A 25,300-nucleotide genomic window follows, 5' to 3' on the forward strand; every position below is an offset into this window, starting at 1 on the left:
GCAGGTACAGCACCCCAAGCACACGCTGCACCCCAGCATCCCGCTGGTGGATTTCACATGAAAATAGTGAAAATAGCTCTGAACAAGGAAGTTGACAAGTCTGAAGGTTTTGATTACCAAAAATTAGACTGAGCAGAGTTGGTTTAATTCCCAGGTACTACAGAGCCCTGTCCAGACTCACAACCTGCCTCCTCCTGCCCCATGCCTTGAGATGCATGCCTCTGGGATGCTGCAGCAGGCAGACTTACAGAGGTCTGCATTTCAGACTGTTTGGGGTGATAACTCATTAGCTAGCAAGTAACAGATGGTAAACCAAGGCACAAAAACATAAGGGTGCTTGCCCATGGGCAGAGGTGATGTCTCTGTCTGTTGCTGCTTGATTTCAAGACTGTAACACCAGTCTGGAAGATGTGGTGGACAAACACTAGGCACTTGCTCAGCAGAGGGATGGGGAGGTGAAATTAAAATTTTAGCCTATACAATGCCAGGCAGGACCAAGCAGATGTACCAGCCTCAGCTTCCCAAGACAGCGACAGACCCTGCTCAAGGTGATGCTGTTTGGACCCAAGCATCAGGGCAGGGCAGCAGCAAGGACCTCCGTATCCCCAGTCTCTCCCTGCTCCATGACCTCTGGGAGCACGCTGAGGCAAACCCAGTTTTCCAGACCCAACTTCAGAGCAGATATGGTGGAAAATTGTGCTCGTCGTCACTCCTCACAGACCATGGCCATCCTCCACGGGGGAGAGCAGCCCTCTGTCCCCCAGGTAGCCCTCGCTGGACTGGCATCCAAACGCAGAGCTCTGGGCTCCTCCACCACCACCAGGTCTCCTCTCCCTCTAGCTGATGCAGTGCAGACCTTCCCGTGGGTGCTGCCCTGGGCAATGGGGGATATCCCCCGCTGCAAACACATCTAAGGTTTGGATAGAGGAAAATCCCCTGACCCAGGAAGGACAGATCTCCATCCCCACAGGGTCTGCAGCATCAGCTGGACAATGTTGGGTTTGTGCTGGGGTTGGACACATCTGGGGGCCCCTTCCCCTGAGGGCATGATCTGCCCTTCACACATAGCTTTCCTTTGAGCTATGCATCCCCTGCGCTCCGCACAGGCACCGTAAAGCTGTGTCACGCCCGCCAGCATCCCGGAGCGAGCAGCGTTTCCTATGACAACGCCGTAAACACACGCGGTGCCGGATGCTGTCCCCCCCGGGGCAGGTGTGGGGCTCCTCCGTAGCTATGGCGAAGGTGTGTTTACGGCGGTGTTTGGCCTGTTGGTGCTACCCCCGGGACAACCGGGGTGCCTGGGCGTGCAACAGCTGGGCAAGGCTGTTCGGGGTGTTAATGGGAACAGCGTGTGGCCCACGCCTGCTGGCTGTGGTGAGGAGACCCGCAGCGGGGACAGTGCGCTCAAGGCACCCCTGGGGCGACCACCTCTTGGTCCACCACACGCTGCCACGCGGCCCTGGATGCAGTCCCAGGCACTCTTGCTCCAGGCAGGTTTTCTCACCCAGATATTGCGCTATGCAGCAAACAGCATCTTTTCCACTTGGGCCCCTTGCTTTCTGCCTTCTCCCCTGCTTGTAGGAGCGTGCCCATAACTGTGCCTTCCTGGTGCTGGCCAAATTGCACAGCTTTTCCCCGACACTTTGCAAACTCCAGTGAAAGCTCCCAGCCCTTCCCCGCGGGCAGCTCATGGATGGCTTGGCTCTGCCGTGGCCAAATTGCAAAGGGCTTGGATCCCAGTCCCAGGCGTGAGTGCCAGGGGCGGGGAAAGCTTGCCTTGCCTCTATTCTTTCTAGGTACAAAACATGCTTTCAAAAGTCAGAGCCATTTCACTGGCAAGGGGTGGAAGCTGCTAGAGACGTCCAGCTGCCCCAGTTACAATTTCCAGCAAGGCCACATTCCCAGTCCTGCTCTCTGCATGTTTTGCAGGTACATGTATTGGGGATGTGTTCTCTGGAGCATGGCCAGTGCCACCAGGGTCTGCATGCCCACGGGTCATGCTGCTGCAAAGCTGCTCTGCACTGTTCTGTCTGTTCCTGGGCTGCTGCCCTTGCTGGAGCACAAAGAGCTTGTGTTTAACAACCGCGTGTCTCCTTCTTTGAGCACTACATCAATCAGCAGTGAGCATTCAGCTCAGCCAGCCCGGCTGTGCACGCTGCATTGTGGGGTGCTCCTTCACAACTCCCCTCCCATCCCCGAAACTGCAGCCCAGAGCCTTTTGTGGGGCTGCAGGTGAGCACAAGATGGGTGCTTGTGCAGAGTCCCAGCAGCTCCTGCATGGCCCCCTGCACCTCAGTCTGTTCCAGCACTGGGTGTGGATGACAATGTTTTTCAGCTTTCACCCCCTGGATTTCTGGGGGCTGCAGCCATCAGCACTTTCTCTAAAATAAAGTGGGAGCTGAGATAATGCAAGTGGCCGGGCCAGGAAGGGGAGCAAGGATTCAGCTCACGTCTTCAAGTGGGCATCCAGGCTGGGGACCTCGCACCTCTCGCAGGGAGATGGGTGGATTTGCAGATTATTTGTGCTCCCAAAAGTTTCTAAAGCCGTGGAGGGAGTGCATGGAGCTGAGGGGCACAGGCCCACGAGGGGGGGGGGGTGCAGATGGGGCATTTCCCTGCACCTGCTCCCTGTCCCCGAGCTCGTCGTGAACACCTCGAGGTGCCCTGTGCTGCGTCTGGGTTTGCGCACTGGGGTCAGAGCCGGGTCCAGCACAGCCGGGGCTGCACCCGGGGTGGGGGGATCGGCCTGGAAGGGGGGGACACACGCGGTTTTGCCCCGGAGCAGCCACGCTCGGCTGCACGCTGGCCAAGAACCCCCGCGCCGGGGCCTGGGGGCCGCGGTGTCTGTCCGCGGCCGGGCCTCGGGGTGAGCGCCGTGTCCCCAGGACACCCCGTCCGGGGAGGGGGCCGGGCCGCGCTGTGCCCCCCCGGCCGGACAGCCCCGGGCGCAGACGGCTCGTTTTTCCGCGAATTCCCCGTCCTGCCCTCCTGGCGGACACCCCACGGCTGCCACCTAACGGCCACCACGGGCCGAGCGGCGGGGACACGGCGGGCGGTGGCCGCGGCGGCGGGGCCGAGCCGAGCGCACGGCGGCTGCGGCCCGGACCCGCGGGTCCCCGCCGCCTCCCCGAGCCTGTCGGGGCCGGGACCCCTCGGGGAAGAGCAGGGGAAGCGGGGCCGGTCCCTGTCCCCGTCCCTGTCCCCGTCCCAGTCCCGGTCCCGGTCCCTGTCGCCACCCCTGTCCCCATCCCCATCCCCGTCCGCTGCAGGTATCGGGGGGCTGGGGACAAACAAGCGGGGACCGAGCTGGGAGAAACCCCAACGCCACAACCGCGGCACTTCTCGGCCGCCCCCCGTCAGCTCGTTTCTAATGCCGCTCAGTCCCCCCGCCTGCCGCCCCTCTGTCCCCCTGCTGCCGGCGGGTCCTCACCTGGCACCCGAGCACGCTCCGGGGGACGCTCCGGGCCCCCGCCGTGCCGGGGCAGCCCCCACCCCTGCACCCCGCCGCTGGCCCGGTGCCACCCGGGGTGTGCCACCCCCGTGCCACCCCGGCCCGGCCCCTCCGCTCCCCTCCGCGCCCCTCCGCTCCCCTCCCGCCGGAGGCTGCCTTGGCAGCTCCCCTGCAATTTTGGCAGAGCCGCACCAGAATTGGAGAGAGCGGCGAGGGAGAGAAATTACAAAAAAAAAAAAAAAAAAAAAAAAAAAAGGGAAAGAAAAAGGAAAAAAAATACAGCCCAATAGCCTGGAGAGGCTTGTGTGTTTGCCCTTTCGTCATGACGTAGTGTCCTGTGCCTCTCTCCCCCCTTCTCTCGTTCCTTTTCCCCTCCCTCCTTCCAACCCCCACACCCCCCCTTCCCCTCACATCCTTGGAAGCAACAATTAAGCAGCTCTGGGATAAAACACACTGACTGCGAGAGCACGGGGGCATTGCTTCAAGAGATGGCAAAGCAGGCAGCTGCACCCCTCCTTCCCGGAGTCCTCCTCCTCTTCTCCATCCTCCCGGCTTCCCAGCAAGGAGGTAAGGAAAGAAAAGGCTCCTTCCCCTTAGCACGGGGAGGCTCTGCCCGGACCTCCCCATCCTGCCCCGGCTGAGGAGGGACGAGCAGCCCCTGCCCTGCCTTGGGGACAACCGGGGGCGGCAGGGCAGCCCGCCTGGGTGCCACCTCCCTGGAGGGCTCCTTGCTCCCCGCATGCCATGCCCAGGCAGGGTGGGATGGCACCCGGGGGGACGCACAGCTCTCCGGGGCAGCACTGCCAAGCACTTTCCGGGGGGGCTCCCAGGCACCGCATCTGGGCACTGGGGATGTGCAGGCAGGGTGGGCACTGCAAGTGCCAGGGGCCGGGGGGCTGACCCCCATCGCTCTCCCGGTGTATATCCCGGTGTGGGCTGGGGGTGGGTGTGTGTGTGTGTGTGTGTGCATCCCGCAGCCCATGCGTGCAAGCTGCTGCGTGGTGGCCGTGGCAAAGCCCGCAGTTGGGCACCGCTGCAGAGCACCATGGCCCAGGACTACGGTGCCTGGTCTGGCCCCTGCGCCGTCCTCTTGTGCTTGTGTCACCGGTGTCGGGGTGGCTGTGTGTGTCCCCAGTGCCACCCAGACCCCGGCTGGGCAGCACTGGCTGCAGCAGCTGCGTGGCACCTCTGGCACACACACATGCACGTGCATGTGCCAGGGCAGGGGACAAAAGCCACCGTGTGCCAGGGAGCCCCCCGTGTCCCGCTGCACTGCGGGAGGGAGCCGGAGCAGCTCACGCAGCAGGTGCCTGCCCGCGGGACAGCTCGTGTTTCGTGGCGGGGCCGTGAGCACGCACCGGGGAGAGCTGCTCCCAGCACAGACTTGGAGCTGCCCACAAGGGCAAAACTGGGCAAAGGGCCGCGAGGTGGGGACGGCATGCTTCGGGGTGGGACAGGCACCTCTGCTGGGGCTGGGTTGAAGGGGGACAGTGCCTGTCTGCCTGCCCGGGGAAAATGCAATGGCTAAAGGGGCAGAGGCAGCAGCAGTGATGGGGACAGTGCCAGAGCCATTGCATGGGGCCAGCGGAGTGGGGACAAGGCAGGATCCCATGGGCAGGGGAGGGCAGTGCCAGTGCTGAGCCACCCAAGGCAGAACCCTCGGGGCTGCTGTCGGCAGCCAGCAGCTCCGTCCACCAGCGCCCTGCTCTGCTCCCAGGACCCTGGCCCCCGGCTGGCCTGTCCCCTGCCATGTGCACAGGGTCACCCCCAGCAGTGCCGAGCCAGCACCCATGGAGCTGAGCTGCTGTCAGTGCCTGATCCTGAGTAGCTTGGGACCCAGGAGCCATCCCTGATGGGATGCAGCTCAGTCCTGGCCACTCTCCGTGCCTGGCAGTGATGCTCTGTGCTGGCTTTGCTTAACCACGGTGGCTTTGCTCACCAGCTCTCACGAAGTTGCCATTTGGGGCAGTCTCAGTGACTTTGGCCCCAGGGTCAGATCCCACAGCGTCTGGGGCTGCTGGCCCCCACTCCAGACTCTGGCTGCAGGGGTGGTTGCTGCTTTGGGAAGCAGCTCCCTGAGGAGTGGGTATTGGAGGTGGTCCCAGGGCTGCCGGGGACACTGGAGAACATTTCCCCGTGGAGGAGTGACCGATGTCCTGCAGCCTGGAGTGCTGCTTTGCACCGGACAGGCTCAGCTCTGCTCATCCAGCCTTGGGGGCCGAGCTGGGACAGGGGCATGGCCAGTGGCACCCACAAGGGTGGTGGGGGTGCACCCACCCGGAGGGAGCTCAGTCAAGGGGGTGAGTTGGTGGCATTTGGGAGGCTCCCAGCAGTGGATTGGGCTCAGCCCCTGCTGCTCTGCACCCCTCTGGGCTGCAGGGTTGTTCATGGGGGCATGCATGGCCCATGGGCTGGATTCAGGCTGCTGCACGGGGAAGCTGCTGTAAGAGGTGCCAAGTGTGGCATTTGGAGGGGGGCACCCATCCTTCAGTGCTTCCTGGGGAGTGACACCCCAGGGATGACAGAGGCACATGGGGGTCCCAGCCCTGCAGGCTCAGGGGCACAGGAGCAGCTGGGCTGGGCAAAGAGGTGCTGGCAATGGGTACAAAAGTCATCCCGTGGTACCTTCATCTCCACCAGGCCTGGCCCAGGCAAGGCCACCAGGAGGGTTTGTCAGATCCCAGTCTGTGTCACCGTGTGTGCTGGGGACCGTCCCAGATGCGATGGCATCTCCCCTCCCCGCCGCCGCAGCAGCCTGGCGGGGCTGCTCCCTTTGCAGGAGCCACAGGGTGCAGGCTGTCCGCAGGCACCCGGAGATGAAAGCTATGAAAGCTGAGGCTCGGGGGCTGGATGGGAGCCAGGCTCTGGAGGCTGCCTCCTGCTCTCCCGTTAGCTCTCGCTCCCGCCTGGCCTCCCGAGCTGCTACCAGTGGGCTCGGGACACGGCACGACTTCAAAGTTGCCTGGAGACTGCGTGTTTCCAAAACCCATTCTCCCAAAAAAGCACACAGCAAGAGGGAAACGTCTGCCTCAGTTGAGCGCTGAGCCTCCCGCGGGAAGAGGACGGGGGGGTCTATGGAGGCGCGGGGCTGAGGACACGGGGCAAGGGGCTGAGCTGCAGTGGAGCCCAGGCTGTGCATGTCCGTCCTGCTGTGGGTCCTCAGCCCGCTCTTGGATGTGGGAGGAAATAAGCTGTAGAATACAGAAACCATCTGCATTTCTCACTTGGACTGGAATCTGCAAGTAACGCTGCAGGTAGTGGAAATGGAATAATAGAAGTAGTGGTCAGGCTGAAATAGTGCAGCTGTAGTAGTGACCAAACAGTACAGAAATATGGAAGAAAAAGCCTATTTTCTATAAACAACGCCCCACTCCAGGTTCTGAAGCACCTCCATGAGTGCTGCAGCCAGGGCTGTACATTCAGATGCAAATTCTTGGAAAGCGTTGGAAATAGAGCCCTGGGGTGCAGGGTCCAGTCAAGCCCTAGCCCTGTGGGGAAAAAAGAGGATGTGGGAGAAACCCTCCCTTCCCAGCCTGCCAGCAGCCTCTGAGCAGGAGCAAACACAGGGCAGGGACCTTCAGCCCCAGCAGGGCTGTGACTCAGTTTCCCCATCCCTGATGTGCCAAGGAGAGGGCAGAGGACCCCCATGCCAGGATCTGACCCCGAGCCAGGTGATGGGCAGCACTTGCCTCCTCCCTGCAGGGTATGGGACAAGTGCAGCTGTGGTGGCACAGCCCTGGAGCCATCCCCGTAGCCCTGGTGCAGCATCTCAGGGTGTGTGGGTCTGGCCGGAGTGTGGAGCTGACCGAGTTTGGTGTCAGAACTGGCTGGGAGCAGCATCCTGCAGAGCTCCTGAGCAACAGCCTCATCTCCCCCAGATCCACACAGCCATCCTGGCTCGTGTCAAGGCAGGTGGTCCCCATCCACCTCCTGACCTGACCTGGAGGGGGCTGGTGAACCCCCGAAAACAAGCACCTCCTCTTTAACCCTCCAGAACACGCATGGCCATGAGGCGCTAGGACTGTGTGGAGCTGAGATGGGAGAGGCATGCAGGGCTGAGCACGGCCTCTGCAAGCCCCCTGGGGAGTCCCAGGGCAGGTGTCCCATGGGCCTTTATGTCCCCGCACACCCTGTGAGGACTGTGAGCTGCACAGCCTCCTCCCAGCTTCTCTGGGGGGCTCCTCCAGGCAGCAATGGGGCAGGGGGCCGGGGGCTCCCCAGGGTGCCCAGCATCCCCCCTGCCGGCAGCAGGGTGCAGCCTGGCCATGGGGACTGCTCCTGGGGACGCTGCGCAGAGTGTCCACGCAGCTGGCTGTGGCCATCCCCTCCCGGCAAGGCGGGCCAGGGAGGCTGGGCGATGTGCGGATGATGTTTGGGAACAGGCAAAGGAGCTGGGCTTTGTTTTTCCAAGCTGGTGGGGGGGGAGGGGGCAGGCGGGGGAATGTGCCGGGAAAGGGAGCTGCTCCGTAAGCCCTGGCCGGCTGCCACCCGGCTGGGCTGGGCTGGGGCGGCGGGGCAAGCCGGCCGGTCAGCGGGGAGAGCAATGACCGAGCGCGGCCGCTGCGCTCCGGGGAGGCCAGCTGCGACGGGAACGGGCTCGTGCCCCGAGCCCATGGTTTGGGGATGCGCAAGGCCAAATCCCGCTGCTTGGCACCACTGGGGCACATCGGCTGGGCAACACGCCGTGTGTGTGTGTGTGTGTGTGTGTGTGTGTGCCCATGGGGGTGCTGCTGGGGGAGGCTCTGAGCCCGACGTGTCCCCTGATGTGCGTGGGGACAGTGGCACGTGTCCTCCTCGTGTGTGTCCTGACATTCGTCCTTCGCCTGTGCGTGCATCCTGATGGGGGTGCGCGTGTCCCGATGCCTCACCTGTGCCTGTGTGCCCCCCCAGATGAGCACCTGTCCCCGTGAGGCAGGGAGGGGGCTCTGTCTCTGGTGCTCCGTGTGGTGGAGGGCACTCATGAGCAGGGTGCAGGGGACGCCCTTGTCCCTGCCATGCAGGGTGCTCCATGTGCAGCACTGGGTGCCCCCCCTGCTGGGTGCCAGCTCTGCCACCCAGCTGCCACCTGTCCCAGGGCTGTGCCACTGCCTGCACCCAGCTTCAGGGGGTGCCGGGTGCCCTCCGGCCACTGTAACCTTCAGAAACCCCCAAATCCTCCTGCCAGCTCCATTAAGAGTCCCCTGCAGCCCTGCCAGCCCCACCACAAATCCCTTTGCAATCCCCCCAGTGCCAGAAAGCCCTGCCAGAAGCAAAGTATCCCCTGCACTGCGTCCTTGTTCCCCAAACCCTGTCTCCACCCCTTCCATTGACACGATGGAGCAGGGACCATTGATCTGCCGCACACTGTCCTGCAGGAGACAGAGCAGGGGCTAAGCCAAGCACCCCAAAAAGCATCACTGCAGTGTTTGAGCACCACTGCTGCCTGCCCTGGAAAGCAGAGGGGCCTGGGAGCTTCTCACTGCACAGGGGCGGACAGAGGGACACAGAGCTGCCAGGAGGTGGTTCTGGAGACGGCACTGGCTGGGCGATGGGATGGGGTTTGGGCAGCAGAGCTGGATCCCCCCCACTCTCCCCCCATGGTGTAGGGCCAAATCCTGCTGCCACCCCGTCAGACCCTGGGGCAGCTCCAGACCCCATCACCACCGTATTGCTGGAGAAATTGAGGTGTGCAAGGAAAGGCAGGGAGCTGCCCTCGGCTCTTGCCCTGGGGCTGTGCATCCTGCCTCATCTGGACAGAGCTGCACCCATCCCACGGGGTGCCCCCCCAGTCCAGCTGGACACACAAATCCTTGTGGGGGTTTTAGCGAGGGTCTCTTCTCTTGCAGGGGTTCCTGGTGCTATCCCGGGAGGGGGAGTCCCAGGAGGAGGCTTTTTCCCAGGTAAGGGGACCTGGGCAGTGTGGGGGCATCACAGGGATGGGCAGGCCCTTGGGTGGGCACCCAGGGCACCTCTGAGCCCAGCAGAGCAGGACCAGGGTGCTGGGACACCCTGCCCTGGGCAGCTGAAGCACCACAGCATAGGGACAGGGCTGTATCAGCCCTGGGGTCCCCAGCCCAGGGCTGGCATCTCCACAGCCCTGGCCACAAGGGGCAAAGGCCCAGGGTGACAGCCTGTCCCTAGTGCTCTGGCTAAAGTCCTGGGGACACCACAGAGGACACCCCATCTGCTTGTGTCCCCAGACCCTCAGCGTGGGCAGGGCTGGGTGGGAGCTTGCAGGGGTGGGTGCTAAGCCTGTGTCATTGCTTGCAGGTGCTGGGGTTGGAGGTTTGGGAGCAGGTAAGTGCCGGGGACCCTTCTATGGGGCGGGGAGGGGGTGGCAGGGCAGAGGCTCAGCCCGTCCCACCCGGTGTCCCCATCCCGGGATGCCTGCAGAGGGGACACGCTGCAGGGAGGGGCACATCTGACCACCCTCCCTCACTCTCCCCCAGGGCTCGGGGCTGGAGGAAAACCTCTCAAACCAGGTAAGAAACCTTTCCTTCCTCTCTCGCCGACTGTGCCAGCAGCCAGGGTGTAGGAAGAGGCCGTGGGGACAGGATGTTCCCTGGCAGCTGCCCGCGCTTTCCGCGCTGCCCTGCTGTGCTCACCAAGCTCTCAACAGCCCCAAGGGCTCCGTGCGCCTTCATCCTTGTCCCCAGCTTCAGCGTGCTGCCACCTCTTCCACAACTGTTCCCAAGCCCTGGTCTTCAGGTGTCCCCTGCCTGCCTGCACTCATGGCTGGGCAGCTTTTGCTGGGGTTCGTCTGGCCCAGAGAGGAGGGGACAGGCAGGGCCACCACTAGGACTGGGAGGGGATGCAGGCAGAAGGACGCACAGCACTGGGCCTTTTGGGGGACTCCAATCCTGGGGCAGGTCACAGACTGCCAGGCACAGCTGGGAGGTGCTAGGGCAGCACAGACTGCTTGGTTTGGTGCTGGTGGAGACGTCCAGAGCCCCGTAGCCCAGGGGGAGATGCTCTCAGATGGGGACCGCTGTGCCTGGGGCAGGGTGCGCCGGCCTCCTCGGCCCAGCTCCGCGCCGCAGGAGCGCCAGCCCCAGGCGGGGGCCTGCAACCTCCGTTTACTCAGATTTCAGCTCGTGGAAAGAAAAACAAGGCCCTTTATTTCGGCGTAATTAAAACCAAACGCGGTGCAGCCGCGAAGCCCCAGCCGGAGCGGTGTCCGCGCCGTGAGCCAAAGGCAGTGGAATTTGCGCCTGGAGGGAGCGAGCACTGATTAGCCCCAGATGTTGGAAGGCAGCGCTGGCCCAGCCGGAGGGACTCATTCCTCAGCCTGAAACATTTCGGCTCCGTCCCCTCATGGCCTGGCGGGGTGGGGGGCGGGCGAGGCGGAGCGAAGTGGGAAAGGACAGCAGCAGTGATCGGATGGGGACACGTGCCCCATGCCACCGTGGCCGGGTCCTGTCCCCATCCCCCATGCCCTTCCCTGGGGCTGTGGTGGGCTGGGAGCACCAGCAAGCGAGGCGAGACCAGGAGCAATCTGTCCTGCCAGGATGGTGCAAATGGGGACCCCCCACTCAGCTTTTCCTGGTGGGGAACCATCCTGTGCACATCCCCATGCAGCACGATGGCCGGGTCCTGTCCTCCCTGCTTTGCACAGGGAGCAAGCATTGGGGTGGCTGGCAGAGGAAGCTCACAGCTGGATGCTGGAGCTGCGTGGGACTGGGATGGGCAAGGACGGCAGCACCCCAGCCCCTTCCCTGTCCCCGTGCGGGTGCTTCTGCACCCCCCAGCCTCCCTCAGCCCGCTTCTCTTTCCAGGGGTCGGTGGCCTCGGGGGACTTGGCCCTCTTGGCCTCCAGCCAGGTGAGCATGGACAAGAACTGTCCCCAGTGCAGTGTCCCCAGAGAACCTCCCCATGGACTGCGGGTGGCCCATCCCCATCAGCTGTAGGGCAATGAGGTGGCTCCTCCACCACTTCCTCCCACGTGGCCAGGCTGGGCAGCCCCATGAAGCAACAGGGGAGAGGGCCCTGTGTCCCCACGGGGTTGGCAGCAGGGTGGCAGTGCCCCTGCGTGGCACACACAGCAGTCCAAGACACCACGGGGTGCCTGGGTGGCAGGGGAGCAGAGGGGAGCAGGTTTTGGAGGGGATGTAGGGAGAAGTGCAGGGCACAAGCCAGGCTGGCACCGCAGAGCTGTCCCCACGCAGATGTCACCTAACCCTGCCTTGCACTGCCTCATGCCAGCTCGCCACCCCTCACCGCCACCGCAGCCTGGGGGTGCAGGCACCTTCTTGCTCCCCGGGCTCACCCTGCCCCTTCTCTCCTCGCAGGTGCTGCAGGTCTGCTCCCAGGAGGTGGCTTCCCCGGGGGCGTCTTCCCAGGTGCTGCATCCGCAGCCGCTCTTAAGGCTGCTGCGAAAGCTGGTGAGTGCTCAGGGTGCCTGCTGTGATGCTGGGGGGCAACACTGGGCTTGGGCATCCTCAGGGCTCTGGGGGCCCCCTCTATGCCCAGCCTTTCCTGAGGATGGGGGGCTGCAAGCAGGAGATGTTGCTCTCTCTGCCAGCCCCACCTGGCGCCTGTTCTTGTGCTGAGAAAGGGGCTTTGGTCAAGCTGGAGCCACCAGGAGCATGAAGCCCCCTGTCCTGGGACTGGGTCCCTTGTCCAAACCTGGGGGACACATCTCCAGTGCTCCTTGGGGTATCCCCTGGGGCCATCCCTTCCTTTGGCACCTCTCCAACCACCCGCAGCCCAAAGGTGGCATCTCACTCTGTGCCCTTCTTTTTCCCTATGTCCCCAGGTGCTGGTCTTGGTGGCGTGGGTGGAGTTGGTGTTCCTGGAGGCCTCGGGGTCTCCGCAGGTAGGAAACGCCCTGTCCCTGTACCCCTAGCCCGTGGCAGTGCTGAGTGGGTTCTCAGGGCTCTCTGCCACCGGCAGGTGCTGTAGTGCCCCCAGGAGGGGTACAACCTGGGGTCGGCGCGGCAGGGAAGCCCCCCAAAGTACCAGGTGGGTGCACGGCCCAGGAGCGGCTGGTGGTGGTTGGGGAACGGCTCTGGCTGGGGGCTCACCGCTGCCTTTCTCATCCTGCAGGTGCTGGCATCCCTGGAGCCTTCCCAGGTGGTGGCGTGCTCCCTGGTGCAGGTGAGCTGGGGTCCCCATCCTGCAGCAGCACCCTGACCTCCGAGGGGGTCCTTATCCCATGGGAACACCCATGGGAACATCATCTGAGTGGGTCCCCATCAAATGACAGTAACCCAGCCTGCAAGGGTGGCCCCATCCCTTTGTATCATCCCTACATCCGATGGGGTCCACATCCTGTGGCAACACTCCAGCTTTCAAGGGAAGCCCCATGCAACAGCAGCACCCATCCCTTGAGGGGGTTCCCATCCCACGGTGGCACCCCAGCCTGCAAGGCAAAGCCCACCCAAACGTGGCACCCCAACCTCTTGGGGTTTTCCTATCCCACAGCAGCACCCCAGCTTCCAAGGGGGTCCACATCTAATAACATTGCCCAAACCTTTGAGGGTGTCCCCATCCCATCGCAACACCCCAGCCTCTGAGGGGATCCCCACCTACCAGCAGCACCCCAATCTCCAAGGGGGTCCCCATCCCAAGGCAACACCCCAGTGCCCGACCCTCCTAGCTGGCATCGGTGCTCTCATGGCCAGCTGTGCCCTGGCCCCATGTCCCTGTCCTGGTGTGCTCAGTCCCACTGGGACACCACTATCAGCCTGCCCGGCTGTCACTTTTCCTAAAGTGACATCTTTATGGTGCCAGAGGCAGGGGCCTGTGGCAGCAAGGGGCACCAGCATGGGACACAGAGCGGAGCTGGCGTGGGCCACGCGGGGGCAGCTCGCCTGGCCAAGGGCTGTGGAGGGAGGAGACGGGTGGCGGGGGCAGGAATTCCTCACTGCAAAGCAATCTGGGGAGGAAAACTTGTGAAAACAAGATGTTTCGACATTGTCAGAATGGGAAGTGTGTTGTTGCTGGTCAGGAATGTCTTTCCATGTCTGAAAATGTGTGAGTTATAATGAAAGACATTTGTAAAGGGGGGGGGGGGGCCCTGGAGAGAAAAATAGAAACAAGCAAAAACGAAGCAGCTCAGTTTTTCCGTTTTTTTCCCTGGTTGCCTCTGGAGGGTGAGGGCTGGGGAGGGCAGGACCCCACCTCCAGCCTGGGGGGGGCTCGGGTGCCCCCCGGCTGGGTCTGGCTGCGGGGAGCACGTCCTCTCTGGCTGTGCCAGTGCTGGGTGCAGGGTGCTGAGCCAGGCAGGCTGGCAAGGATTTGGGTGGTGGGGGCGGTTGAGTCATGGCAGGAGCAAGGTCTGGAGGGTTTTTCCCTTGCACCCAGCCAGAGATCGTGGGTCTGGGGTGCCAGTAACACCAAGAGGCCCCACCACGCTCACCCGTCCCCTCTGCTCCATCCCAGGTGTCCGCTTCCCTGGCGTAGGGGTGCTGCCTGGCGTTCCCACCGGCACCGGCGTCAAGGCGAAAGGTCCAGGTACGTCCCTGCTCCTCCGCGCACGGCAGGGTCCAGGGCTGTCCGCGGGCCGTCCCCCAGGCTGACCAGGCAGGATGTCACGGGCTGTTGTGGAGCCCTGGGGACTGGCCCCATGACTCACGGGGACATTTGTGTTTCTCCCCAGGAGCAGGAGCCTTCGCAGGAATCCCTGGTGAGTGTCCCCTCTTTCCCGCCTGTCCTTCTCTTCCTTTCCAAGCTTCTCCATCACTGCTGTGGCCTCCTCACACCAAAAGGTGCCTCAGGGGCTTCCCAAGCCGTGGCCGGGGACCCGGGGTGCCGCGGGCACCCCCCTCTCGCAAGGTCTGGTGGCAGCCTGGGCAAGGGCTCCAGGTGAGCGTCTGCTGTTGGCTTTGCAGGACTGGGAGGCTTTGGAGGCCAGCAGCCCGGAGTCCCTCTGGGGTATCCCATCAAAGCTCCCAAGCTCCCAGGTAAGCGGCCACAGCCAGCAGGGGTGCGGGTGAGGGCCCCGAGCAGTGCCAGGGGGACCCCATGTCCTCACTGCCCCGGGCTGAGCCCCGGTGGCCCTGGGTCCCCCGGACCCGGCAGTGCTGGCGCTGGTAGGGGACAGCAGGACGGAGCCGGGCACTGCTGGGCAGGCGATTCCAGCTGCTGCCCACAGCCCCCAGGGCAGATCCTGCCCAGGGCTGCCGCTGCTCCTGCTCCCGGCCCCAGGGTGATGCTGTGCCTTCCGCTGGCTGCCAGGTGTGCCGGGGACAAGCAGGCGTGCTCTGGGGATGTGCGCTGGGCAAGGCCATCCCAGGCTGGCTCCACAGCCCCCTCCTGGCACCAGGCACATCTTTCCAGGAATCCTCTGCTTCCTGTGGCTCCTGGGGGCCAGGGGATGTGCTGGGCATCACCAGACGCTCACCCAGGCTGAACGTCCCCTCTTGGGGACCGCTAACCAAGGCCACCACCAGCAGGCTGGCAGTGGGGACGGAGCACAAGGCAGGTCTCCCTCCTCACTGCCTGCAGAGACGATGCTCAGCCCCAGCCCAGGGGTGCTCAGCACCCCTTTCCCAGCCTGTGCTGCTCCAGTGGCATCTGTCACCTGTCCCCGCGCTGGGTGCCAGACCTGCCTGTCCCCAGCCAGCTGTACCCAGCTGGGACAGCAGCAGGATGGCAGTGCCAGGCGGCAGGGATGAGGTGACACAGCCTGTCCGGGGACGCCAGCAGCTGACAGGCCCACCCCAGTGACATCCAGGGCAGGAAGAGGGGAGCCAGATCTGGCCAGGGATCCACATCCCTGGGGTGCCAGAGTGAGAGTAGGTCCACGGGCTTTATGGGCTTTATCCTGGGGTGGAGCCCACTCTGGGGCACGCATCCCTCCCCACCACGGGCGCCAGACCCAGCAGCTCTGCCGGCTTCCCCCGCCAGGGCCCACGGCCGCGAGCGGCAGCAGAAATACTTGGCCAGCGCCCGCTTCCTCCCGCAGAGGCTCGTTACGCTCGTTAGGGCGACCCAGCCCCGCGGAGATCGGATGCCGTCTGGCCGCCCGGCCCCAGACTGCCTTTCATGGGGTGCCTGGTGCGGGCACCTGGCCACGTCCCGGCGGCCCTGCCAGTGGCCTGCAGCCCAGACGGGGCTGACCCACTTTCTGGGGAGCCGCCGTGCCTAAATCGGAGGAGGGAGCCCCACCAGCAGCGAGTGGCTGCGTCACCCCTCTCCCTCTCTGGGGACCCCTGTCCCTGTGGCTGCAAGGCCGGCAGTGGTGGTGGTGGTGCCACCCCTTGTAGGGTGCAGTAGGATAGCGGTGCTGTCCCCCAGCCCGGTTTCAGGTGCTGTCCCCCCTAGGATCCCACCTTGTTACTCCCCAGCAGCTTGGGGACACACTGGGCCGGCTGTCACAGCTCTTGGTTTGAGCAGGGCAATGCTGCAGGTGGGCTTGGGAGCTGCTGGAAGATGTGTGACACGTCCCTGTGTCCCCCGTGTCCCCTGCACTGCATGCCGGAGCTGGCGAGCACAGGGCAAGAGGGGATGAGGGGCGAGCACTGAAAATGACGTGTTCAGAGGAAAGTCTCCTTTCTGGAGGGATTGCTGAAAATGCCCCAGGCAGCTCCCGCTCTGGCCTGCTCTGACTCAGGAGGGGTCCCCAAGGCCACCCCACTTTCTGGGGGTGTAGGCTGATGCTGTGGCTGAAATCAGGGTCCCACCTGGTGTCATAGAGAAGGGAATGGTGCCCCAGTGCCCAGCCACACCAAGGTGGTCTCAGGGCTGGGAAAATCGGTTCCCATGCCAGCCGCTGCGTCCATCGGCATTGGTGATGCTGGTGGCTGTCCTCGTGCTGGTGCCAAGGGGGTGAGCACCATCCGGGTGGGTGGCAGTGGCTCTGCGGAGCTGGGGTTGGACCAGCAAAACCCCTGGAGCTCCAAGGGCTTGGACCTTTGGTGCCACCTCCATGGGTGTCACCCAGTCAGTGCCAGGCGGCTCTGGGGCAAGCAAGGCGCTGGTGGCACTGGGTGCCCCTGGGGACCCCGGACACAGCTGCCAGATGCGGAGCCCATCCAGCCTTGTGTGGCACCCGGTGGAAAGGGCTGCTGGGGGTGTGGGGGGAAATGTGGTGCGCACATGTGTCTGTGGGAGGGGATGCCTGGAGGGATGCCTTCTCACGAGCATCCTGGCCACAGGCGCCGGCCCTGCCCGTGGCTGGGGAGCTGGGTGTCCACGGGGCACCCCTGCCGTGTGCGGCTCCAGCTGCCACCAGAAGGGACACAGCAGCTTGTCCCTGCTCCTCAGGCTGTGGCCACCGCCATGCAGAGAGGCGGGGATCCCCGCGCTGTCCCACGCATGGGACGCCGCTCTTTCACAAGGAGCCATCTCCCCGGCCGCGATGTTCCTTCTCGTAATCCCCCGCCGTCCCTTCTTGCCGACCTCCTAATGAGGTCACGTTTCAGCGGAGGCTCCCAAGCCCTGATTCCAATTAAAGCCTCGCGTTTGGAGCCGGCCTTGGCGCAGCCAGCTGGGTACAGCTCTCGCCGCGGGGCTCCTGGGGGGCCCCCTGCCGAAACAGGGTCACGGGAGGCTCTGGCAAACACACGCTCATGTTGGAAACCAGCTCTGCGTGCTGCAGCCCTCAGCATGGGGCTCACTTCTGGAGCTGCTGTGGAGAGGGGCACCTCCGGGAGGTCCCGTCACGAGGTGGGGGCGCACCCCAAAAAAGATTTTCCTGACTTGTAAGGAGCCCCGGTGCTGAGGGCTTGCGTTGCACAGCCAGCTGGCAAAGAGGGGCTACACTGCGGGGCAGAGGGGGCACAGCCACCAGCAGCCAGGTGCTAACCAGCCGCCTTCTCTCCTCTCCAGGTGGCTATGGATTGCCCTACAGCACTGGTAAGCTGCCCTATGGTGAGTGCTCATAGCCCTTGCTCCACGGTCGTAGCTGCTCACAGAGTCTGGGCTGTGTGAGGAGCACCCTGATCCGGGGCAAAGCGACCCACGCTGGGTGGGGACGCGGGCAGGGCAGAAGGACAGGGATGGGGTGGTGCCCACGGGCACCCCCCACGCTGGGCATCCCGTGCCATGGGGCCAGCAGCTCTTGGCTCATGCTGGCTAGGATATATCGTGTGCTGCAGCCAGCTCTGCTCAGGGAGGTTTGAGGTAGCATCTCCAGCCTGGGGCTGGCTTGGATGTCCCCAGCATGTCCCCAGATGTGGGGCTGGAGCTGCTGTCTGCCTCGCCCCCCCTCTTGAGGGCCAGATCCTGACCTTGCTGTGTTTTCTCTTTGTGTTTGCAGGTCTCGGACCTGGTGGGATAGGAGCAGGACTTGGTGCTGGAAAGGCTGGGTACCCCACTGGGACAGGTACGGCCCCTTCCCCAGCAGTCCTGTGGGGTGGCAGGGACCCACAGAGTATGGCAGGGAGAGCAAGCACCCCCTTAGCTTCAGCGGTCACTGGACGGGATACGCAGCATTGTCTGGTGGCCCCAGGGTGGCCAGAGAGGGGCTAGGAATAGCCTGGGGTGGGCTGTGTCACCTTGCTAAGGAGAGGGGGCAGCTGCTGGTGGGAGGCACCAGTCCCCAGGACTGGGGAGGCTGTGCTGGGATGGCCACAGGCCCTCAGCATCTCCTCATGTCCTTCCCCAGGAGTTGGAGCACAGGCAGCAGCAGCGAAAGCGGCAGCTAAGTACGGTGAGTACCCTGTACACCTAGTACACTGTTGTGCTCCGTGGGCACAGACAGCGCCTGTGTCCCCGCCCGGGTGGCTGCTGTCCCCCTCCCAGGCTGAGGGAGGCCGGTGGTGTCCCCTTCCCACGCTGACATCCTCTTTTCCCCCCTCAGGAGCCGGTGTCCTGCCCGGGGCTGGTGGCATCCCAGGGGTCGGCGGCATCCCAGGGGTTGGCGGCGTGGTGCCGGGCGTCGGCGTTGTCCCAGGAGCTGGAGGTGAGGCTGGGCTCAGCCCCGGGGTGCGGATGCCGATGTCCCCCCCCCGTCCCACACCCCTGACTCTATTCTGCTACCCCGGCAGTCGGAGGGCCGGCAGCTGCAGCGGCAGCAGCGAAGGCAGCAGCAAAGGCAGGAGCCTACGGTGAGTCCCTGCTCTCGGCAGGGCTGAGCAGTGCTGGCGTGGCTTCACAGGGTGCTGCCCTCTGGGATGCTTGCCCAGCCCAGGCTCCCGCATGGCTCCAGCATCTGCGTGCCCATGCTTGGGGCGAGTTGATCCCTTCTGCTGAGCCATTGCGGGCTGCAACACCCCCATAAGGCTGCAGGGGGGCTTTCCCCCTTCTTGCAGCAGCTTGGCATTGCAAAGCCTCCGCTGCCTGCGCTGGAGGACGTGGGGACGTGGCAGGTCCAGGCTGTGACAGTTCCTGCAGTCCCGCTGGGAGGGCGTCTGCAGCGAGGCATGGCTCATGAGCAGAGGGACAAGCTGGGCTCTGCAGATCGCATGCTCGCTGCTCCCCTTGTTGGCAGAGGGAGCCGGTTTCGCAGGAGCAAGCACGCGCTCATTGGAGCATCCAGAGGAAATGCGTCAGCCCCGGGAGCAGCTGGGATTTACGAGCCCGTCCTTGGGGGACCTCGGGGTCCCGCCAGCTGCCACCAGCTCCCGAGCGGCCATGTGGGCTCCCAGGCTGGGAGCTGGGAATCCCCTGCCCGGGTGCGTGCGAGTGGCGGGGCCATCGCACACCCAGGAGTGGAAGCATCCCAGGGCTCGGTGGAGAGCAGCACAGCAGCCAGAGAACATCTGCTGCCAGGGGGATTTGCTGTTCCTGGAAGCCCACCCCATGCCCGTGCCTGCTGGGCAAGTGGGAGCCCCAGCTTGGGCACCCCAGCCCTGGAGGATGCACATGTGGGCACTGGTCCCTTAGCAGACATTCTGGGAGGTGCTGAGCCCGCTGATGCTCCAGCTTCTGGCTTTGCTTGAGGGGTCCATAGCCACATGCTCTGGGGCCGGCAGCATGGGGCATTTTGGGGTGCTCTGACTGCTCTGCTTCCCTCCAGGTGCAGGGGTGCTGCCTGGTGTCGGCGGTGTGCCAGGCCTCGTGCCCGGTGTTGGTGGTGTGCCTGGTGGTGTCCCCAGCTTGGTGCCCGGTGTCGGAGGTGTCCCCGGGGTGGCAGGTGACTGTTTCTGTGAGTGTTGTCCCCACGGCGGGTGGCACGGGGGCAGGTGGCTCAGGGTCCCTCTCTCTCCTGTCCTCAGGAGTTGGAACGCCAGCAGCAGCAGCAGCAGCAAAGGCAGCTAAGTATGGTAAGTACTGTAGGGGGCAAGGAGACCCCCATCCACTCCATTATCCTGGGGATGCCTCTGTGGGACTTGGGGTGCCACCAGGCAGGTGGCTTTGCCCTGGAGATCACTCCTGGTGGATCTTTATGGGGAAGCATCCAGGCGCTGGATGTGCCCAGCCTGGCTTCCCAGCTGCTCTGCCTGGGCTCGCCTTTGTCCCCTGCCTCTGTCCCTCCCCAGGTTTCTGCAGGCCGTGATGCTACTGGTGTTTCATGGGGGTGAATGGATGAGAACAAACTGACTTTGTTTGGTTCTCGTCTGAAATTTTTGGTTTCGTTCCAAAAAAACAGTGGGATCCGGCAAGCACACCTGATTTGGTCTAGCAGGACTGCGGGTCCCAGCAGGGGCTGACACCCCAGCACCTTGCACAGCAGTGAAGCTGGGAGGCTGGGCTCAGAGAGCAGGCACAGTGGAGGGCTAGACCATTGCTGGCCATTTCTTTCATTTGTTTTCTGCATCATGAAGGATGAAAAAAAAAAAAAAAAAAAAAAAAGCAATATGTGGATAGGATTTAGGGAGAAAATTGGCAATCTTCTTGGCCCCTGCTCTCACACACCAGTGAGCTTTTCATTGCTGAGCTTCTCCCTGAATCCCAGCACTTCCAGGTGGCTACTGGGGGCCACCAGCCACTTCTCTGTGCCCTTTTGGGCTGAAAGGCTCCATCTCCTCATGCCGAGGATCATCTGGAGCCCCCCGTGGCATCGTTCCCTGTGCTGGTGAATTCCTAGCTTCTTGGGTGACCCAGCACCAGGCGCGTGTCCCAGCCGCCTGCAGGGATGAGGCACGGGGTGCTTCCCCCCATGGCATGATGGCAAGGGCAGACCTCCCTCCTTGTCCCATGGCTCAGCCACTCCAAATTCTCTCCTCTTGCTGCCTGCAGGAGCCGGCGTTGGTGTTCCTGGTGTTGGTGTTCCTGGCATCGGCGGCGTGCCCGGTGTGCCTGGCGTTGCTGGTGTCCCCGGCGTGCCTGGTGTCCCTGGCGTGGCTGGTGTCCCTGGCGTGGTGCCTGGTGTCGGAGGTGAGCGAAGGGGCTGGGGACACAAGGGGACAGCGTGGTGCTGGCCTCTCTGCTCCCCCTGACACCCTTCCTTCTGTCCCCACAGTGGGTGGCCCAGCAGCTGCTGCCGCAGCGAAGGCTGCAGCGAAAGCGGCCGCATTTGGTGAGAGACCTTCGTCCTTTGTGCTGGGATGGAAGGAGGGAGAGGTGTTACAAATGGCTGGGGCGTGGGGCTCGGACGCATCCCTGGTCCTCTCTGCAGGAGCAGGGCACCTGCCCGGGGCTGGTGTGCTGAGGGTTGGTGTAACGAGAGTTGGTGTAACAGGAGCTGGTGTGCCTGGAGCCGGTGTTCCCGGAGTTGGAGTACCTGGAGTAGGCATTCCTGGAGTCGGCGTTCCCGGCGTTGGCGTTCCTGGAGTTGGTGTTCCCGGCGTTGGTGTTCCTGGAGTCGGTGTGCCTGGTCTGGTACCCGGTGAGATGCTCTCTAAGGGATGCTCAGGGATGCCTGCAGTGCTGCTGGCCAGTAGGCACTGGCGTGGCCACTGCAGGCCGTCACTGCCCCTCACTCTTCCCCTCTCCCCCAGGAGCTGGCCCTGCTGCTGCCGCTGCTGCCAAAGCGGCTGCCAAAGCAGCCAAGTATGGTAAGACGGGCTCACTCCGGGGTTACCCCGCACGCCCTGCCTCCTGCCACCTCCCCGCTCCAGGCTGCTTCCCCAGCTGGGGCTGAGGCACTGCATGGGGTCCCCATGAGTCGGGGTGAGGGGTGAGAACTCTGCGCATGGGATGAGGTCCTGGCTGCGTCAGGGGATGCTCTTCAGAGAGCTGGTCTGCATGGAGGCTCCTAGGTCCATCATCCATGTGCCTTCTCATACATTCATCCATCCATCCTACATTCTACTCACACATCCGCACCACCGTCCCCTCATCCCCTCATCCATCCACCCACACCTCACCTCCATCCACCCACCCATGCACATCTCATTCCCTCCATTCATCTCACCACACATCCATCCATCCACTACCCACTCCATCCATCCATCCATCCATCCATCCATCCATCCATCCATCCATCCACCCACCCATCCACTACCCACTCCTCCATCCATCCACCATCCTTCCCACCACCTCTCCCACTGCCCTCCCACCTGCACCTCTGTCCATCCCAGCCCTCTCGCAGCCCCCGTCTCTCTTCCTGAGCTGGAGCCCCAGTCCTTCTCCTTCTTCTTGCAGGGGCAGGTGGCCTGGCTCCTGGCGTGGGTGGCCTGGCTCCTGGCATAGGTGGCCTGGCTCCTGGTGTGGGTGGCTTGGTTCCTGGTGTGGGTGGCCTGGCCCCCGGCGTTGGAGGTGTCCCAGGTAAGGCAGGTGGTGGTGGCAGCTGGGCTGGAACTGGGACAGGGCTGGGGCAGGACGGACACCTCGGACTCCCTCGGTGGTCTCCGTCAGCTCGGGGCCATCTGTTGGTGCATGCCAAGGTGGCAGAGATGGGCTTTGCCCAGCACTGCTGGGGAGGCTCCCCCCAGGGATGCTGACCCTTGTCTCGCTGTCCCAGGAATCGGAGGTCCGGCGGCAGCAGCAAAAGCAGCAGCCAAGGCAGCCAAGTACGGTGAGTACATCTCCACGCAGGGCTAGCATATGCCGGCACGGCATTGCCCAGCCCCATGCAGCCCTGGGCTGTGTCCTCACCCCCTCTCCTGCAGGTGCCGGTGTCGGAGGGGTACCCGGCGCGGTGCCCGGTGGTCCCGGTGTGCCAGGAGTGACACCCGGCGTTGGCGGCGTCCCTGGGTTGGTGCCGGGCGTGGGGGTACCCGGTGCCGGCGTTCTCCCCGGGGCAGGTGAGGGCAGCACGGCACCCAGATGTGGGGGGTGGGTGGGATGGGGGGCACGGGGGTGCCCGTCCTAAACGTGGTGCCCTTTTTTGCTTTGCAGGCATCCCCCAAGTAGGGGTGCAGCCAGGTGCTAAGCCTCCCAAGTTCGGTACGTATCGCTGCCACCCGTCCCCAGCCTGCTCCCCCTTGGGCACCCCGTGTTGATATCGGGGTGCTGGCCCCTCTTCATGTCCCCACATGCCCTGCACAGCCCTGGGCATTGCGGGGTGGCACGCTGTCACCCCTGGGTGCAGAGTGCCACCCGGTACGGTGGCTTCTTCCCACCCCAGTCACCCCGGGGACATTTTCCTCCCGCTCTGCACTGCCTGCAGCAAGGCACCAAGCAGAAGGCCTCCAGGTCTTTCTGTGCTGGGGGAGGTGGGAAGGGTGCCAGGGCCACCCCTGGGTGTTCACTGCCTCCCCCGAGCTCCCTGTGCAGGCTGTGGGGACGTGGTCTCACTGCCTCTCTCCGACAGGCGTTCCCGGAGCTGGAGTCCCAGGGGTTGGTGGCATCCCAGGTAGGTGCTGTGCGGGCAGGGGGTGTTCCCCCAGGGCATGGGGCTGCATCAGGAAGGTCTGGGCTTGTGTGGGGCTGGGTGAGCAGCAAGTTGGACCCCGGGCTGGTGCTGGAGCTGCGATGCTCCCTGCAAATCCCCCCACCATGTGAGCCAGGAATGATGGCAAAGCCAGTGCTGCCGTGCCCAGTGTCCCTGGTCCCCACCTCCCACCCCAGGCCAAATCCCTGGGCACAGACCCCACAGCCCCACGCTGCGTCCCCACGGTCCCCTGGGAGTGCTCACCCAGGCTCCTCACCACAGGTGGCCTCGGAGTTGGTGGCCTCGGAGTTGGTGGCCTTGGTGCTGGTGGCCTTGGTGCTGGTGAGTGGTGCTGGTGGGCTCGGCACTGAGGGTCCCACAGAGGGGTCTGTGCAGGGTGCTGAGAAGGAAGGGGCATCAGGGGAATGCAGGAGATTCAGGGCCACTTCTGTCCCCTCCTGGCCGTGACCCCATGGGCTGGGATTTGGGGGAGCAGTGCCCAGCTGGGTGCTGTCCCACCCTGAGGGAGCCGGGGCCACTCTGTGGTCCCACAGCGTGTCCCCTCCCCGCTGTCACCGTGCCCCATCTGTGCCTGCTGCCTGCCAGGGGTACAATGGGAGGGGCGGCCCCCACTGAGCAGCTACCAAGGGCCCCAGCCCCAGCGTGTCCCAGGCTGTGGGGACAGGAGATGTGTCCCCAATACGTGGAGACACCCGGGGACCCTCTGGGCTGGTGGGGGGCTGCACTGACACCCACCTTTGCTGCTGCAGGGCTCTTGTATCCAGGAGCTGCTGGAAAACCACCCAAGCCAGGTAAGGAGCGGGGACAGCCCTGGCCAGCGGGGTGACATCCCTGTCCCCACGGCCGCCACCCTCACCAGGGCTCTCCCTTCCCGCAGGTTTTGGTGCTGGGGGGCTGCCAGGTGAGTGCCGGGGCCGGGGGCCAGGGTGGGACCCTGTCACCGACCGCACTGCCCCGCTCGCTGTCCCCACCCCGCCGGGCACGCCACAGCCTCGCGGGGTGCACTGAAGTGGGGTGGGCACCCAGGGGTGCTGCTGGGCTCGGGGGCTCTTGGGGCAGCTCACGCCCAGCTTGCTGCAGGCTTGGGGACACTGCGGCCACGCAGGGCTGGGGTGGCAGCGCTGTCACCGGCTGTCACTTTTTCCCCAGGGCCCGGAGTTCCCGGCTTTGGCGTGTCACCGATATTTCCAGGTACCTTCCCCTGCGTGCCCTGCCCGTGGGGACACACGCAGCCGCAGGGCACGAGGACACGGCCACGGGGAGTGGGGCTGGGCTGGGCTGGGGGGCACGGGGCCGAGCATCACTGAGGCTTTGCTGTGCTTTCAGGTGGGGTCGGCGGCCAGCTGGGATTTGGCGGTGAGTGCGCCCCAGCCGGGCGGGTTGGGGAGAGCGGGCGGGGGGTCACCTCCCCAGGGGGCACCCGTGGAGCCCCCCACCCCGCTCACCCTCTCCGTCTTGTCCCCGCAGGGAAGCCCCCCAAGACCTTCGGAGGAGCCCTCGGGGCCCTGGGCTTTAGAGGTGAGCGCCGCCGGGTCCCCCGCCACCCCTGCCCGGCTTCCAAGCCCCCTGCCGGGGCCCGGGGGGGCTGACCCGGTGTCCCCCCCCCCAACCCAGGTGGAGTCGGCTGCGCACAAGGGAAATACTGCGGGAGGAAGCGGAAGTAACCGCCCGCCCCACCGATAACCTCATGAACTTTGGTGCTACTGCATGGTCCAGAATGTAAATCCCCAGCCCAGCTGAGACCCCCCTGGCCCCCCGGCCCCACACTCCCGGGAGGGACCCCACGGTGCGGCAGCAGCGCCGGGGCCTGCCCCCACCCCGGGAATTCTCCCCCCGACCCCCCCAGGGAGCGCGGAATAAACTGCGGGGAGCAGCTGTCCCCCTTGGTGCTATCGCTCCCTGCGGGGGGGCCTGGGACCCCCCGACACCCCCTGCCCCGGTGCTGCCCCCCGGGGTGGGTGGCGAGAGCTGACCCGGGGGGGGGCAGGCTGGGGGGGGGAACGAGGGGCACCGGGGGGGGAAGGAGGGAGGGAGGGAGGGGGTCCCGACGGCAGGGGACAACGTGGGGGGGCTTGTCCCCGCCGCCCTGCGACCCCCCCGGCTCCCTTCATGTTACTCACTTTGATATAACTGGGTGGGACGCCCTACGCAGGGGGAATCGCTGCCAACAGACTAATAAAGGACAAGTTTTTAAAGGATTCTGCCTCCGTCCTGCTTCTGCGTCCCCCTGACACCCTCCGTGGTGACACCGGGGACATGTGCGG

General features: G+C 64.4%; 1 protein-coding gene across 16 annotated transcripts; it reads left to right on the forward strand.

Moving 5' to 3' along the window:
- Positions 1–3,825: 3,825 nt before the first annotated feature.
- ELN (elastin) lies at positions 3,826–25,039 on the forward strand. Of its 16 annotated transcripts, none has more exons than XM_084492981.1 (35): positions 3,826–4,018; positions 9,277–9,330; positions 9,701–9,727; positions 9,880–9,912; positions 11,206–11,250; positions 11,719–11,811; positions 12,186–12,245; positions 12,323–12,391; positions 12,476–12,526; positions 13,814–13,885; positions 14,031–14,057; positions 14,263–14,334; positions 17,204–17,245; positions 17,634–17,699; positions 17,982–18,026; positions 18,177–18,278; positions 18,364–18,423; positions 19,335–19,451; positions 19,534–19,581; positions 20,498–20,635; positions 20,721–20,777; positions 20,940–21,086; positions 21,199–21,255; positions 21,845–21,967; positions 22,164–22,217; positions 22,312–22,446; positions 22,541–22,588; positions 22,956–22,997; positions 23,298–23,357; positions 23,786–23,827; positions 23,914–23,937; positions 24,186–24,227; positions 24,363–24,392; positions 24,504–24,554; positions 24,651–25,039. In XM_084492981.1, exons 1-35 carry the CDS (start codon positions 3,940–3,942, stop codon positions 24,698–24,700), a joined length of 2,262 nt encoding a protein of 753 aa, XP_084349107.1. In that variant the 5' UTR covers positions 3,826–3,939; the 3' UTR covers positions 24,701–25,039. The 16 variants fall into 16 exon arrangements, with proteins under 16 accessions (XP_084349107.1, XP_084349116.1, XP_084349115.1 ...); XM_084492990.1 differs by having other exon boundaries at positions 17,204–17,230; XM_084492989.1 differs by having other exon boundaries at positions 12,332–12,391.
- The last annotated feature ends 261 nt before the right edge of the window (positions 25,040–25,300 follow it).

Source organism: Aythya ferina (assembly GCF_964211825.1).
Source record: "Aythya ferina genome assembly, chromosome: 19".
NCBI lineage: Eukaryota > Metazoa > Chordata > Aves > Anseriformes > Anatidae > Aythya > Aythya ferina.